Source organism: Gastrolobium bilobum, unplaced genomic scaffold (assembly GCF_033153095.1).
Source record: "Gastrolobium bilobum isolate Gb01-03AN ecotype WA unplaced genomic scaffold, APGP_CSIRO_Gbil_v1 utg10499, whole genome shotgun sequence".
NCBI classification, from domain to species: domain Eukaryota; kingdom Viridiplantae; phylum Streptophyta; class Magnoliopsida; order Fabales; family Fabaceae; genus Gastrolobium; species Gastrolobium bilobum.
Window position 1 is genome coordinate 173,170 of NW_026897582.1, and position 16,797 is coordinate 189,966.

The 16,797-nt window shown below is 36.0% G+C and overlaps 3 protein-coding genes across 3 annotated transcripts; 2 read left to right on the plus strand and 1 right to left on the minus strand.

Annotated features, from left to right (window-relative positions):
* Positions 1–833: 833 nt before the first annotated feature.
* Positions 834–2,268, plus strand: LOC133308292 (uncharacterized). Its single transcript, XM_061508901.1, has one exon. It carries the CDS (start codon positions 848–850, stop codon positions 1,778–1,780), a length of 933 nt encoding a protein of 310 aa, XP_061364885.1. The 5' UTR covers positions 834–847; the 3' UTR covers positions 1,781–2,268.
* A 9,698-nt stretch (positions 2,269–11,966) lies between these two features.
* LOC133308289 (high-affinity nitrate transporter 3.1-like) lies at positions 11,967–13,176 on the plus strand. Its single transcript, XM_061508897.1, has 2 exons — positions 11,967–12,204; positions 12,584–13,176. Exons 1-2 carry the CDS (start codon positions 12,072–12,074, stop codon positions 13,069–13,071), a joined length of 621 nt encoding a protein of 206 aa, XP_061364881.1. The 5' UTR covers positions 11,967–12,071; the 3' UTR covers positions 13,072–13,176.
* A 664-nt stretch (positions 13,177–13,840) lies between these two features.
* Positions 13,841–14,815, minus strand: LOC133308266 (manganese-dependent ADP-ribose/CDP-alcohol diphosphatase). Its single transcript, XM_061508875.1, has one exon. It carries the CDS (start codon positions 14,813–14,815, stop codon positions 13,841–13,843), a length of 975 nt encoding a protein of 324 aa, XP_061364859.1.
* Between the last annotated feature and the right edge of the window lie 1,982 nt (positions 14,816–16,797).

A 16,797-nucleotide genomic window follows, 5' to 3' on the forward strand; every position in this document is an offset into this window, starting at 1 on the left:
TGTCATTTAACATGAGATTAATAAAACCCTAAAATAATACATTAATAGTATCTTAAATGAAATCAACAATAAAGTTTAATTACAACAAGAAATATTAGAGAGAGATGAAAAAAAGGGATATAGCATAAATATTTCTAAACTTAATTAAACGTCACATGCAATAGTAATACGGAGATCCTTTCAAACAAGGAAAAAATATGATGGCACCTTACATTGGAAAGCTAACCCTTACAGCTACAGTTGCTCTTTTTCCCTAACAGTTTTGACCGGTTATTTTTGACCTTATCTTAGTCCCAGGTCATGTGCTGTTATGAGTAGATGACTCCTAAGTTTGTAAAAATCTATACACCAAATCTGATGAAAAAATGGCTTCACTGCATCTAACTATGCCTGGAAATAAGCACTTTTGAATATAGTAGAATTAAAACAACCTTGGATTCTATAAAGTGTGTACAAATTCAACTTAGAACTTAAAAGGTAAACTTTAACCCAAAATAATTAAAAGAGGTGACAAGTAAGAGAGATAAGACAGAGGTGCAGAATATAAAAAGGGTTGTTCATCTCTCACTCTCATTCACTGCCAGTCCATATGCCAGTTTGGAAATATTTTTTTTTTAAATCCAACTAATGCTGCCAACATCATCTCTGGCAGCATCTAACATTCATTCAGCTTGTGACTGATATCTCTGAGGCTCTCTCACTCCCTTCATGAGTTCATGTTAAAATACCTCCCAATCCATTGTCCTCTTATTTTCAACTTCTTATCTCTATACTTCTCTAATAAACTTAAACTCTAGCTTAACTTGTCCTATCAGATTGTACACTCAAAAGTTCAACATCAAGAACTATGCAAGACTCAATTGGGATTCCTGCTTGCTTTTCTTCTGCAGAGAAGCTGAGTGATGATCATGGGGCTGTGACCCGTTCAGGTCAGAGCGTTTACAGAACAAAGGTTGCTGATCACTGCCGCTTGATCACCATCACATGGTGCAAAAATTTGCTGCTTCATGGCCTATCAGTATCAGTGGAAGGCCCAGAAGGAGAAACTCAGTATAGCTGCAAGGTTGAGCTAAAGCCATGGTATTTTTGGAGGAAACAAGGTTCCAAGCGCTTCATAGTAGATGGTAATAAAGCTGTTGATATTTTCTGGGACCTTAAAGCTGCAAAATTTAATGGCGAAACAGAACCAACCTCAGAGTACTATGTAGCAGTAGTTTGTGATGAAGAGGTTGTGCTGCTTCTTGGTGATCTAAAGAAAGATGCTTACAGAAGGACCGGGTGTAGGCCAGCACTTATTGATCCCATTTTGGTTTCAAAGAAGGAACACATATCTGGGAAGAAGAAGTTCTCAACTAGAGCTAAGTTCCACGAGAAGGGTAGGTGGCATGAGATCTCAATTGAGTGTAAGAACAAGGGCAATGGCGATTCTGTAAGTGGGGTTCAGCCAGAGATGGAGATAAAGATTGATGGGCACTTGGTCATTCATGTCAAGCACTTGCAATGGAAGTTTAGAGGCAATGAGTCAATTCATCTCAACAAAATGAGACTAGAGGTATATTGGGATGTTCATGATTGGCTCTTTAGTCCTGGTTTAAAGCATGCTTTATTCATTTTTAAGCCTATTTTATCATCTAAATCTCTGTCATCTTCTTCACCACCATTAGCATCCTCATCACCTCCATCATCAACTCACACAAGGAGTTCTGGATCAGTGGAAGGCTTTAGTGTTAGTGGGGCATCAGAGTTTTGCTTGTTTCTCTATGCTTGGAAGGTTGAATGAAAGGACCATGTTAGCCTAATGATATATCATCATCAACGCCGGCAAAATAAGGTTGGAAAAGGACTTGGGTCTCCAAGTCATGGAACAAAATGGAATGGGGTGAAGACGCAGATTGAGATTGGGTTGAGAAAGAGAGAGAGAGAGAGAGAGAGAGAAATGGATTTGGATTGAAAAAGCCAGTGGGGCCATACAGGGTTTGGGAGTTAGTTACAGCTGGGGTTGAACAATTAAGCATACTTGGACAATACAGATTGTATCACAATCACACGTTCAATAATTCTCCATCTAGAGGCATCTATGTCTACATCTACATTTTTCTCATTGGACGTGCTCTTTCTTGATCCGATCTTGATAACTGAGCTATATATATATATATATATATTTCTACCAAAGGTACATACATGTTGTCTAAATTTTGTATCACAGAAATATAGACAGTAGATTACTGAACTGAATGTCTGTATTTTCCCATAAGATGTTCATGCATGTGGCAGAAAATAAGGAGGGGTGTTTGGTGATGATGTAGAAATAAGAGTGCAATAATCCATGTATATATGTGCACCTTACGCATATTTATACACATTGTTCTCTTTCTAGTGGTTAGATTATCAGTATCATCGTCAACATGCTTACCTGCCTAAGTCCATTAATCTAATCGTTGTGGTTTCACAAATAATAAATAAAATTTATTATAAGGTAGGTGAAGCATTGAAGTAAATGAAATAGGCAGACACTGGTTAAGGCCCAAATATATGGTTTAGTTTATGGTCCAAAGCTAGTATTTTATATTCATTTTCTTGTACCCCTCTGGGCTTTCAGCTACTTCGGCTCATATGATACGCCAATGAACAAGGGATATTGTAGGCCTATGGTAAATCTGTTATCTTAATTTAATTCAACGCTACGCGCAGAGTAATAAGTTTTTTAATAGTATACAGAACGATACATCTACCAAAAACTCTATATAAAAATGACAGCAGCATTTGTTACAAGATAAAAAATAGTGGATTTTTTCTATGGGGTCCAAAGAAATGAGCAAGTGAACAAACAAAGTTCGTCTTTTTCTGGAAGCAGTTGAAGCAATTTTGACCTGAGGAGATTAGATTAAATATTCACTTCAACGTCAAAAACAATAATAACGAGGTCTCACCCAGAAAGATTCGAAAGTACATGGCTAGAGGACCGGGGCTGATTTAACAAAGAAAATAATGAGTAGGCCTTGATGTTATTGCTTATCACAAAGGTAATAATTTAACTGGAAAAGCGACAAACCTTTTAAACTTACATGTACACTCCGTAGCGAGACACTTATCTTCAATGATGTGCCAAAGGAAAAAAAGCGATATCTCATACAAGCTTCTAATTTGTTTTTTGTTTTTTGTTTTTTTTTTTCTTTTGAATTTTGCAAAATTTGAATAGCCATTGGCATACATGGATAATATCTGTTCTCATTTTGAACCAAAACCAAACCACCTTGCCAAGAAGAACTTGTTTTTCCCACGAGAGGCTTCCTTTTCTGCATTCGCTGGTGCTGGTGCTGGTTGTGGAGCATGAGATTGCAAAGGTGACGGATTAAGTTTGACTGCAAGGTTAAGTGATGTCACCACATTTATAGTTGGAACAAAGTGAAACAGACTTACTAAGAATATCTGTTTAATAACTAACGAAACTTTAGTTATCAAAAGAGTTCAAAATATCTAAACATGATTAAAAACCATAATGGGAATAGAAGGAAAGAGAATGAAATATAACCTGGTTTTGGTGAAACCTTGTTAGTTTTAGAACCTTTTGTGTCGTTGGAATTTGTTTTTGAACTTGACATGGTGGTTTCACGGTCAGATGTGGAGCTAGACTCCCGAACTTTATGTTCCATATTTCCTTCACTGTTTTTGTTACCTATGATTACCAAGAACAAAGGAAATACTCAAACCAGATTGTAAAATATCAGTTGCATGGATAAAGTCTAAACCAGATTGTGCAAATGAAAGATGCCAGGAAGCATATTAACCATATTATAATCTTCAAACTACAGAAAACTGCTACTATTATCTTAATGGGGTAACTATTCTAATGCGTCCATACTGCATTTAATTTGCAGTTCCTTTTACGAAATAAGGTTCCATATCCTTGGTAATCAAATGTTCTGTTCAGATTATTCTTTTTGCAATTGAAAAGTAGGAGATGGAGAAATATTACGTAACTGGCATAAGAATTTTTAAAAATTGAACCACTCTCACCCTTAAAAACATTTCATATATTTCCTCCAATAGAAAGAATCTCGTTTTAATTCTAGCATACTTGAAAGGAAAACTAAGCTGTATTTAGAGTGCATTTGACATTGTTGAAATTTAAAATTATAAAAAGCCCCATATTCTTAATTGATTTGGTCCATCAAGTCTCTATCCAAAAACTAGTCAAGATAACTCTCAATGTTTAGCATTTTGATAAAAGAATGAAGAATGAAGAATGAAATTACACTGATGCACGTAGCACCACCTTATATACACAGGCTAATACAATGAAAATCAACTACATGACACGCTACTGTATAACAGAAAGGTAACTAAACTAATATTTAACAGAAATTAGTTACAAGAGATGGAGCCACGTGCGCATGATGACTACGTCAACTTTTCTGTATTTTGATTATATTTGGTGTATGGCAATAACAACAACAATTAAAATAGTATAGTCCAATGACTCACCACTGAAAATTTTAGGTCACGAAAAAAGTTTCCATAACAAGGTCCTTGCATTTTGCAATTTCAATAACAAGGTTACCGGAAAAGATTTAAAGGAACAAGGCCGCGACCACGGCCAGAGGGCCAAGGTCATGGTTCTTGCATTTTGCAATTGAAAGAGCAGCCAATAACATGTATGGAGAGGTCAGCAAAGATACTTACTTTCATTAGTAGGCTTCCCATAGTTATGGTTCAAAGCTTCGATAAAAGAAGTAGTTTTTTGGTCTTGCATCACTTCAAGGAACCAAAACCAACTCCATATATTAAACTTGATAATCAATAATCTCACAATAACTCAATTTTAATATGGAGAACCTTACATTGATCAAATAAAGCATATCTGTAGTTTGGGGCAGAGCCAACCAATAGCAACTGGACTGCCTCTGCATCTCTTGTCATTGATATTGATGCAGATGCTTTTAGATTCTGAGTGTCTAGCAGAATACCAGCAAGCTGCAAAATAATATATAAGCAGAGAGTAACCTAAGTCACAAAAAAGCCTCAGAAGCATCTCTTGAAATGGGGAAAAAAAAAGTAATTTATTGGCACCAAAAGTTTGTCTAGAGACTAAGTTTACTATAAACTTACCAATAGTTTCTTCAGCACAGGGCTTTGAAGTAGATCATAGGCATCCTCACAGTAATTATCGGTAAGAACAGTGCACTGAGATCCAACCTGTAAGAACAAAATAAGACATAAAATTAATTCTGAAATTCAACCCCATGTATGCATCATGGTGCATTTCATAAAGATCAAACTAGTTTAAAAAAATTCATTTTTCAGATTCATCAATAATTCATATGAACCAACCTCGCCAGTGGTGCTTAAGACATCTTGCCCAACCACGAGGACGCTTAGTTGGCCAGTTACCAAAAGACTTTCCATGTCCACCTGCAAACAAGCTTCGGTATACCAGATCACTAAACTAAGCAAAACCAATCCATCCTACTATTTATATATAAAACATCCTCAAACATCTTCAAGATAAGTGATCACGAGAGAGATAATTTCAGTGTTGTCTAATCCAACCAATTATTAAATCCTATATCAACCTGCAGCTACTTCATGTGGGGGCATTCGTGTATCCGAAAAATGAAATTAAAACTATGGAACATCCTAGATGCAGCAGAACATGTATTAATTTATCACACATTGACAAATATCAATAATTAAAAACTTGTCTAAGCGAAAAAGTAGAAAATTAGCCATGTCAAATGAGAATCAATTTTAAACATTGAAAAATGAATTTTTTTTATTAAAAAAAAAAAAAAGGTAACCTCATCAACGAAAAGCAATGCGGTGGCATCAAGACCAGCATGGTGAAAGAGCCATGCAGCTTGTTTTTGCTTCCACATAAAGCCTCGTTTCACATTTATCACAGGCACCACCACGACGCTCTCACTTCCACCGTCGTTAACGTTCTCCCTGTGCCTGTGACCCAAGAGCCACGCATGGCAAATGGCGGCCACCATTGACGCTGTACCTGCATCGCACACAAAGTTGATCACTTTCCAAAATTCCCACATCATCTACAAAACAAAAATCACTTCTTTCGTTAACTGTTGGAAGGCCCAGAAAGCACGATTTTGGCGTTTGCATGGAGCTCTCTGTTGGAGATTCTCTGGAACAAAATCCTCTGCTCTTTGAGGAACCCGTTGAGGCTATAGTCTTGGGTTACTTCCTCTCCTTTTACAACATGCTTTGGCGCGATCTTCTCCAGAGAGCACGTGGAAGATGATATCATTCTCCGGTGAGCGGATTCCACGAGTTTCCTCGGCGGCGACAGAGGTAGAGAATCGAACTGAGGTGGTGGTGTTCGCCGGTCGGTGTTATCCGGCGACGGCGTAGAAGTCTTGAAGGTTCGGCGGGAATTAGGGGGTTGGGTCCCCTGCGGGTGAGGTGCAGCAGAGGGCTCGGTTTGGAAGCGGGACTTTCTATGAAGAGGTTGGCGAGGAGGGAGAGGAAGGGTAGAATCGGGAGGTGATGGTGGTGTTGTTGTTTCATTTGTGGGTTTGAGGATGTTTGAGAACCATTTGTGGACCGCCGTAGCAGGGGATCCATCCCCATCTGATGAAGGTTGAGTGAATGTGTCGGATTTGTTGCGGCTGTGTTTTGCTGATTTGGAGAGTATCTCATCACTGATCCCTTCAACTGCTCTGCTTCTGCTTCACATTATTATCATTTTAGTATTTTATCAATGGGGTTAATCAAATTCAAATTAACGACTTTCAGATCAATGTTATTTTATAACATATGATTTGATTTTCATCCCACAATAATAAAAAAATTATAAGAGGGGTAAGAAAAATGAAATGACTAGTGATGCATGCTATAATATACTATAAGCTCTTTAATTTAATTTTTCTCTCTTGTTTATAGTTCATTTTATTGATGATAGATATGAAACATATTTTCCTTTGATATTACGTACCTTCTAGCAGACCTAGCCCTAGAGAGAGCCTCTGTTCGATCCAATGAGGGAAGGGGTGAGCCAGAGCCAGGTTGTGTGGTTGCAAACCTTGGGGACCCTAAAAGGCGTCCCGGAGAGTTACTTCTTGTAGGAGATGAAGCCACAATCCGTCGTGCCTCTTCCAACCACTCTTGCGTCAACCTTGCACTGTTACTTCTAGTGCTGCTGTCGAAGCTATCGTCCTCATCATCCATTACCGAACCATCGCCGCCACCACCACCACCTGTGAGGTTATAGGTTTTCTCGTTCACATCTGCTGTCCCAAAAAACCTGTCGTTCATGAAATCCGTGAGGTCCGGAGCCGGTTCTGCTCTACGACGTGTCTCTGCCATCTTCTTTTTTAGGCTTAGAGACCCTTTGTTTTCTCTGCCCAACTTTCGCTCCATTGAGACACACTGATACTGATCTCTCTGTTCCTCACACAACTAACAAGGCTTGGCTTGCAGTAGGGTGGGGGGTGTGAGATATTAAAATTTTAAAGATTGGTTGAACATTGTAGATGCATAGAAAACATCATTTGATTACGTGTGTTGTGTAAGAATTGGCCGGCGTAGTAGCTGTCTCGTTCTAGGTGTATTTGTCTTTGTTTCTAACATAAACTGCATGCCGAGGTATTCTATATTTTATTTTATTTTACGGATAAAAGATATATTCGTGACTCATGATCTACAAGAGCAGAATGAACATCCTCCACTTTAACTTTAGCTTCCTTTTTATCGAATAAGAATTTGATTAAGTTCCATGGTTACCCTGAGATTAGTAGCCCTACCTAGCTTGATGTGGCTGGCATCACTGTTAGTTATTAGAAAACTGTTAACTGAAATTTGGATGCAGAATCTAAAACCCAAAAATATAAAATATACCAAAACCTTTCAAAATAATTAAAAAGATTAGGAAAAGCTAAGTCAATGTTAATTGAGTGGTTTAAGAGATTCAAAGAAGGCTTTTTATTTTTCAAGTGTACAAGTTCATCAAATTCTCTTTTGGTGACTAGTTTCACTTGATGGTCATCTCTTCCAGACGCCTAGGGGCTATGAGTGAATGATTTCCGTATCAAAAAATCTTTTATAAGTGAATATTTTGAGGACTACCCTCTGGGCTCTGGACCTTGGCCTACGCTTTAGGATATTACTTGCGGTAATATTAAAGTAATCTATTCTTACTAGCATATTGTTATTGCAAAAAGAAAAGAAAAAAAAAAAGCTTCTTTCTTTCTTAGGAGAACATTCATATTATCTACATGTAACTCCTTTAGAAACAAAATCTTAATGTGGTTCAATTTAAGAGCCTAACTAATACATTGTCATGAAACTTTAAAAGTGAACTTTATAGTGTCTAATAAATAAAAAAATTCAATTTCATAAAACATTTCAAAAGGCTAATTATAATTGGGAAATTCAATTCATATGTTACAGTAATTAGAAACCATTTTCCTGCTGACCCATGGAGAAACGTGCCATATTATTTGTGTTTTTTTTTTTTTTTTCAAAAAAAAATAGTGGATCCCATGAAGAATAGTGTCTGGGAATCTAAATTTTTTTCCTGTAGAGACTTAATCCCCATTATAATTATACCCCGTCAAAAACGATTCCATTTAATGCAGTTTGCATTTTCTGCTAGATTTAGATATTCTCATTATCAGAGTTTCACAATGTAATTATTTGAAGAAAGTAACATGAAGAATATATTATAGTTCAATTAAATAGTTAAGAATTTTGGGATCGAATCTTACTTTCTTCGAATATGGAAGTATTTTTCAAAAGCCAAAGGCAGGGATATGAACCCGACTTGGAAAAATATATGACTATTGTTTGTTCAAATTATAAAATGAAGAAATTAAAAAAAGAGAGTAACTAGTTAAATAGTTGAAAAAGGGGGTTTGTGACCATTTCCATTAGTATAATATATAATCATGGCATTTGCTTCAAACGCTTTATGTACGTTTCTAAAATTGAACGCACTTATCTTCTTTTTGTGCTTAAACTGACTGTCATATTCTTTTGTTGTGCACTTGTGCTTGGGTTTTTATAGAAGAAATGAGAAATGAGCTTTTTCCCAAAAGGCGACGAAGAGGAGGTAAAATGGTGGGTCAAACGGATCAAGGAAGGTTGGGCCGATTTGCAATTTAAGAGAATGAAAGGGAATTAATAAATATATAGAGCCCAAGTAGTGATACAAAATTGGGCAGATTGGAGAGGACCGGCCATCACTTTTAACGCATCCATTATTTAATCAATTGATCAATAAAATGAGACGAAGGTGTAAAATGTTACAGAAATTTAGTGGACTTGCAAATAAATCTAGGTTGGCTTGTTTATCAAAACTTATGTGAGTTACTGCCAGCAGAGAACTTTTTTGGATGTGATTTATTTATTTATAAACAAGAAGTACTTTGTTGAAAAATATTCTGTTTGTTTGTTTTTGGTTTCTCGAGGTATTCTTCGGCTGACAATCGAAGACTAATTCTTTTGAAGCAGGAGATCACATTAAGTGGGTAAACCTCTCCCAACAAAGTTTTTTTTCATAGGCACAGCCAGAAATCGAACTCCTATCAACATACTTAAGAAACTCAGCTATCTACCAATTGTACTGGGCTTTATTGGTTGTTTGTTTGTTTTTTGCGGAACCTTAGGCTAAGCTTTTTGTTAAAACCCAACTTGCGCACTCTAAAGGCCAGCTTTTAAATGGATTTGGTTTCATTTTGTCAGAACGACCAAAGTTTTCGGCCCTAATAATTCTATGAAAAAAACCCAATTGAACCCAAAAAAGGTAGCATAATTAACACTACACAAACCCAACAATCAAACGCCAGTAATAATTTTCCCGCCAGACCCCTTTATTAGCTCTCCTTAAAAAAAAGTTTCCCAGTGCCATTTTGTGTGTGTGGAAATTTATGCAAATTCCTCAGTTTTATAAAGAAAGCGAAAAGGCATAGGAAAACTAAACCCGGTGTATTTGGGTTCACAATTTGGCATATTTGCTATTCGGAAAGGAAAACATTGAAAGGGGACAAGTTATTGGCAGATGGGCACAAACAACATCATCCATTTATTTATGGAAATGAATCCCGGAGGATCTTAACCATTAATAATTAAATTAACAGTGATGATTGTGTAACTTTCTATCCTTATATTTTTTCTCTTCCATTCCTTATCACCATTAACTCATTCATGTATGATTATGATTGCCCTACATGACATGATCATGTTAATTAATACATGAGAAGATCCACTCCCTTTATTTATAGCGTGTAACTGCGTGTTTGGTTGCAATCGCATTTCCAAGTCATTAAAATGAGCTTCTACATTACAAGTTTGTTTGACAATTTTATTTTATTTTTATCATTTCTTCTGTCATCTACAATAAAATTATTTTTAACAATCTTAAAATTATGTTGTTTTTAGTGTTGGTAAAATTAATAAAATGTATTTTGCTCAAATTTATATAACAATGAATAAATAATTTTTTAAAATATTCTTTATTAATTCTCTCAATTCTAAAATGACGTAGTTTAAGAATTATTAAAAATAATTTTATCTCTTATGATTAGAGAAATATTTTTTTCCCTTTTTTTAATACTTAAGTGGTGAGCAAAATTGAGTTTTGAGGGAAATAAACATTTTTAATTTTTTTAGAGAACATTTATTTTAAATATAAATTTTAAAAACATGCATATATTTAGGTGATTCTGTTGTATCATTAAACATAATTCTTTGAAACTCACTTTCTTTTTTGGAAAACATCACTCGCAAATACAAATTAACTCTTTAACATTAAATGTTTTATAATCAATTTTATCAAAATTTAATTTGATTATTAATTTGCTTATACATCTAATAAAATAAAATCATTAAATATAAGATTTAGAATATAATTTACGCTAATATAAAATAATCATAACGGATAATGTATTGAGAAGGAAAGCCCTCTTACCGTTTGATAAGGGATCGGACTGCATTGTCTTTTCCGTAACTGTATAGCTACGGCCTAGGTCCGTTTTCCGAATACGGACTCCTTCAGTTCTTGTTTGCTTGCCCTTTGTGACACATAAGGGGACAAAACTTATAAGGGGACAAAACACATAGGAGCTCTTGGATTTTGACGACCTCGATATTTTTTATTTCTTTGACAATTCCAGATTTATATGATAAACTATTAAGTAAATTATTAGGTTTATAATTTATTTTCTTGTGATTTACTTCAATTTTATTTCGTCACGATGAGATTTCAGAAACGGACACCTTGCCCTTTTATGTTTGATTTTTAATTTTGTAAACTCGATCAAAATTTGTCGACCAGCAACTTTTGCATACCATTTGAAGTTTTATATCAAAGTTTCATATTTTTTTTTAAAAAAGAAAATTATATCAATTATAGATTTTAGCAAGATGAAGTTTGATATTTTAAAGCAATAAAATTGAACTCTTCCTTCCTCTGGCATTCCATTATAGCTTAACTGAAAATATTGAGGATTTTACCAAAAAAATAAAACAAATAAATATTGAATCACTTCGGGAACTTAGGACAAACCTGTAATATATCCATAACTACAAGATTTACCCGAGGATTTTCATATCTATGTATTATGTATCTGCTTGTGTCCATCATAAAACTCCAAGCACTTGGGAGAATGACAAAGTCAACCGATAAAAATTATACTAAATTCTATAATTGGCCAAATACACCGGTCCAATCCAACTCCATCAGCATATTCAGCTGGTGCTGGTTCTCAATAGGATGACCCTTTAACATGTTCAAGGGCCATCCATCTCTACCACTTGCTTGTTACTGCTACTATTTTTTCTTTTCTTCCAAATATTTAGATAATAGTTTGGGTATTTGGGCCTTTTGACTTGTCATAGCTGTCATTGCTCTAAACTCAATTTGTTTTGATTACGTAATACTTAAAGGGATTGGGCTTTATATAAATGGCTTTTAAAAATAGTGCATCCCCACTCAGATTCTCAGCATATCATTCCAAATTCCAATTCTTGGCTGTTCTCTCAAGTTTTCACATTCTCACACTTTTGACTTTACATTCAGAAAGGGTTAGTTTGTTGGAGTTGAAAACTGAGTAACTATGGCAGCAAGCGGGATTCTTGTGGTAGCATCACTTCTTCTTTGCTGTTTAGCTGGAACTTGTTATGGGAATGTTCTCTTCTCTTCCTTGAAAAGAACCATTGATGTCACTGTTTCCTCCAAGCAGGGACAAGGTAAGTAAATCACAAGTAACATCCCATCTCAGATATACCTCTCCATCTAACTAGTCAAATTCTACTATCATTAATGTCCTATGAGATGCAAATTAAAACAGACAAATCACTTGGGTCATGTTTGGTTTTGATTAATTTTGATAGAAAATTTACATTTTTTTTTTTTCCCAAAAAAAATTCGGTATGATTTTAATTATAAATAATTTTAAGCACAAAATAAGCTGATGTGAATAGACTCTTATGTTTTTCCCCTTACACAATCTAATTAATCTAGATGCCACTAGGAGCAATATAATCCACGATTTTATGAATTGGGTCGTTACTCGTTAATGTTCATTCCTTCATGCTAAACTCAATTTTGGTATTAATAATTATGCAGTTCTGGTAGCTGGATTCGATAAAATCACCGTGACATGGGCTCTGAACAAGACCTTACCAGCTGGGACCGACTCTGCCTACAAAACCATAAAGGCGAAGCTATGCTACGCGCCCATCAGCCAACAGGACCGCGCTTGGAGAAAGACCGTCGACAACCTCTCCAGGGACAAGACCTGTCAGCACATGGTCGTAGCCAGACCTTACGATGCTTCCAACAAAACGTTGCATAGCTTCGAGTGGTTGATTGAGCGAGACGTGCCCACAGCCACGTACTTTGTACGCGCTTACGCACTTGATTCCAACGCCGTGGAAGTGGGTTACGGCCAAACCACGGATGCCAAGAAGACCACCAACTTGTTTGAGATCCAGGCAATCAGTGGACGCCACGCGTCCCTTGATATCTGCTCCATTTGCTTCAGTGCTTTCTCGGTGTTGTCCCTGTTTATGTTCTTCTTTATTGAGAAGAGAAAGTCAAAGGCTTCTAAGTGATTTGAGTGACGCAGGAGGCCAACATGAAATAAATTCATGGCAAAGTTTACTGGTTTACGAATGGTTTATTCCATAGTTATAAATAAATCACAATGGTCCTATTTTACCCCCTCAATTATGTATAGCAATGCGGTATAACTATATTTCACATCGATGTGATGCATGATCTCACCCAAAACTTTTAAGATGAGAAAGAGGGCAGATACTTAATAATTAAACAATTCGATTTCTGTGATTAGGATGAGTGGCACACTATGATTCTATGAAAGCCAAAAGTAATTAAAATGTCAATTTAACTTGCAATGAGCTGAGTCACCTGCCAAGAAGAAAGTAGGTTGAGGAGTCATGTAGAAAGCAGTGAAATTTGTAGTTTCACAATAAAATGTACTTATAATGACTAACAATACGTAAGAGCATTCACTAGGTAACGATGACAGCAAAGTTTTTCATTAAATATATATGTCTAGCAAAACATATTAACATTTATACAAGAGCACTCAAAATCTTCGCGGACAATTCATTTATGAGGAAACATCCAGTAATGTTAATGCTTGTTGCTTCTTTGCCTCTCGCAGAAGCAAGGGAAAAATGGAGCAAAAAGTGATTGAATCTTGAACTTGCAAGTTACCCAACTCGACTGAGTAATTCCAACTTCCATTAAATAGAAAGTTCCCTCTGTGGGTAGGACTTGCATCAGGATTCAGGATCACTATATTCTCTAATATTAATAAACGAATAGGTTGCTTCTAAACATCAATGCATCTTGTCATCACAAATCCGCTTTATGATTAAAATACATGTCTGTACTCTGCATTCTGTCCGTACCATACAGTGATATTCTGTCATCATAAACATCAACATATCCATATGCGTTTGTGCCAGGAGGACATTCCAACGCAGCTTCAAGAACTCTATGGTGTATTCCATGGGAATCAATGGAGTATCCACCTTTGTGATCATGTCCAGATAGACAAACCTTCACACAATTGTATCTGTGTATCAAATTCATCACTGCATCATAATTCCACAACAGTGCCTCCTTGGATGATGCTCCAGGATGTAGAGGCAGATGGCAACAGACCACCACTTTCTGTTTCAATTTTGTTGCTTCCTGAAGAACACCATTCAACCATTCCATTTGTTCCTTCCCAACAGATCCATTGAACATAAGAAACCTTCTTTCAAGGCCCACCAAACCTGTTGGACTGTTCTTATCTTCATTTGGATTCTTCTCCCGGAGGAATTTCAAGGCCTCCAATGTTCTGGGATGATCTTGAGGCCAACCAATGGCACTTATGTCATAGCCATCAAGAACTACAAATCTATATTCGGGCACTGGGGAAAAATCATAGTAAGCCTGGCATTCAAGACTCTTGATCTTCAATAACGGAAGTAACTTGCTGCGAGGCAGATTGTATAGGCAGTGATTGCCAATCAAATGATACACTGGTCCCTTGAACATCTCGAATTCATCCACAACTTTCTTTACAGTATTAAAAGATTGATCTTTTGGACAATATCCATCAACAATATCCCCAAAATTTATCACAAACTTATGCCTCTGATGAGTATTCCATTCTTTCACTGCTCTCTGTAAGACAAGAATGCTATGCCTATAGTACCGCGGAACACCAAGGAATGAACGACCATCAGGAATGTCACTGTATTGGACATCAGATATCAATGCAAAAGAAAAGAGAGGCTGTTTCCCATGGGCAGTAGCTGCTCCATTAGCAGAACCCATGGTGTATCTCTCTACTCTCCACAAGCTCCTATTGGACATACAACATATACAATGTCATCAAAATAGGACTTTCGATGTACATTCTATGATAAAATTATGTGTGTCAGTGTGTGTAGTCTCAAATATAGAAAAAATCATCTCATTTACAAATTATGAAACGTGATTGTAATGATATTAATTTAACAACTTCATTCATTTACAAATCACTTTGTGTGTTATTATTATTGAAAATTTGTAAATCCTATTACTTTTGGTTTGGTAGGATTTGCAAATCCTACAATTGCATAGTTCAAAAGAGGGGATAACAAAAACCAATAATATAAACCTGTGAGTAAACTGATCTATCATTTGACATAAAGATTCAAATTTTCTTCGTATCAGCTATTATGCAATATTCAGAAAATTCAGTGTTATGGAATCAAAATACAGAAAAGCACACAAAAAAAACCATAAATGCTGATTTGCTAACATGGCCTGTCTTCAAACTATCTAAATACTACATTTTCTTATCAGAAAGCATATGATTCCTTCTATATTCCTCCCATAACATAACGGCCATCCCGTAGCCAAGTCCACACCAGTTTGAGATCAGAGAAATGCAATTTCCATATCAGATAAAAGTTTAGATACAACGTCAGTAATCTGGTAACAAGTTTCAGATCCAGAAAGAGGAAAAAAAAAAAAAACTCTAGAACAGATGGTATTTTTTTTGGTACAAAACTGCATAGTAATCAATATATAGAAAGAAGAAATGCAGAAATTGTTCTAAGGTTGCCTCGGACAACAGATCACATGAAATAGTTACAAGCAGCATGGTAACTTGTTGAAGTATTTGAATTTTCAGAAAATACAAGAGGACTTCTGAATTCTGATTTATGTCACGTCACTTCCACAAGACCAATTACTCAGGACAAGAAAACCAATTAATTAGAATTGACCGGTCAACCCTAATATCTTTCTCAAAATTAACTAGGTATTAAACTAGCCAATCCGCCATTATCTACATAGAAATCAGAAACAGAGCTAGGCTTGATAAACATCGATTGGCATTCCACTTGTCTCAGGTCTCAGAGGGTGAAATTCGTGAGTTATTATTGCTCTAATACGTAAGCCAGTTAGACCCTTAGTTTATTTGATGTCACATTACAGGTACCAGATTGTTGCTCAATTAACTGTCTCTACATGAATGTAGCGTGCAACACAACAGATGACCCAGATTGTATACAACCCTGAATTATGTATTTAAGTTAAATTTCTATAATCTTCCCCTTCTTTCCTAATTCGGAACGTGAAAAACACGACAAAAACTAACTGGAATAAAATTTTGCCAAAAGCAAACAAACAAAAGAACAATTGCTTTCAGTTTGAGACACGCAAGAAATAATGAGGCAGAAAAATTAAGAGAGAGAGGCAGGTTCGAGGGACGTACTTGTGATAATAATGTGAAACTGAAACAGCGATATTATGTTTATTGTTGAATCCTGAGGATGAGGATGAGGATGAGAAGCAGAACAATCACAAACAATGTAGAGAATAGAGATTTTCGATTGCGTCAAGGTTTGGAACTCGGAGACTCAGTGACTCGTGTTTTGGGAATTGCGACGTTAATGACTTAATGCAACAAAAGAACTAAAATTGTCCTTTCCAGTTGTCAAAAACACGGGACTGCCACTGTTTACATTACATTTAGGTTTAAGGTTTCCTTCTCTCTCCGCAACTCTTACCTTTACTCTAACGCCACCTGTCCTCGTAACCTAGCGTTGACAACGTTGACATCGCAACAATTTCTATTGTTTAAATTTTGGGTTTTATAATTCCCATCTTGAAGGAGAATTGAAATCTCATATTGTAGAGATAAAAAGCATGTGGGACCCATGTGTTAGAAAAAATTATATATAAGACCCATGTCAGTACGGAAATCGAAGGGTGTGTAGGAAATTTGTAATTCTCATGTTAAATGAGAATTATAAAACCCTTAAATT

What these genes read in the sequence shown, in the direction of transcription:
- LOC133308266 (XM_061508875.1), bottom strand. Translation starts at nt 14,815, where the DNA reads ATGGGTTCTGCTAATGGAGCAGCTACTGCCCATGGGAAACAGCCTCTC.
- LOC133308292 (XM_061508901.1), top strand. Translation starts at nt 848, where the DNA reads ATGCAAGACTCAATTGGGATTCCTGCTTGCTTTTCTTCTGCAGAGAAG.
- LOC133308289 (XM_061508897.1), top strand. Translation starts at nt 12,072, where the DNA reads ATGGCAGCAAGCGGGATTCTTGTGGTAGCATCACTTCTTCTTTGCTGT. An exon ending in TTCCTCCAAGCAGGGACAAG is followed by an intron (nt 12,205 to 12,583) that starts GTAAGTAAATCA and finishes ATAATTATGCAG; the next exon opens with TTCTGGTAGCTGGATTCGAT.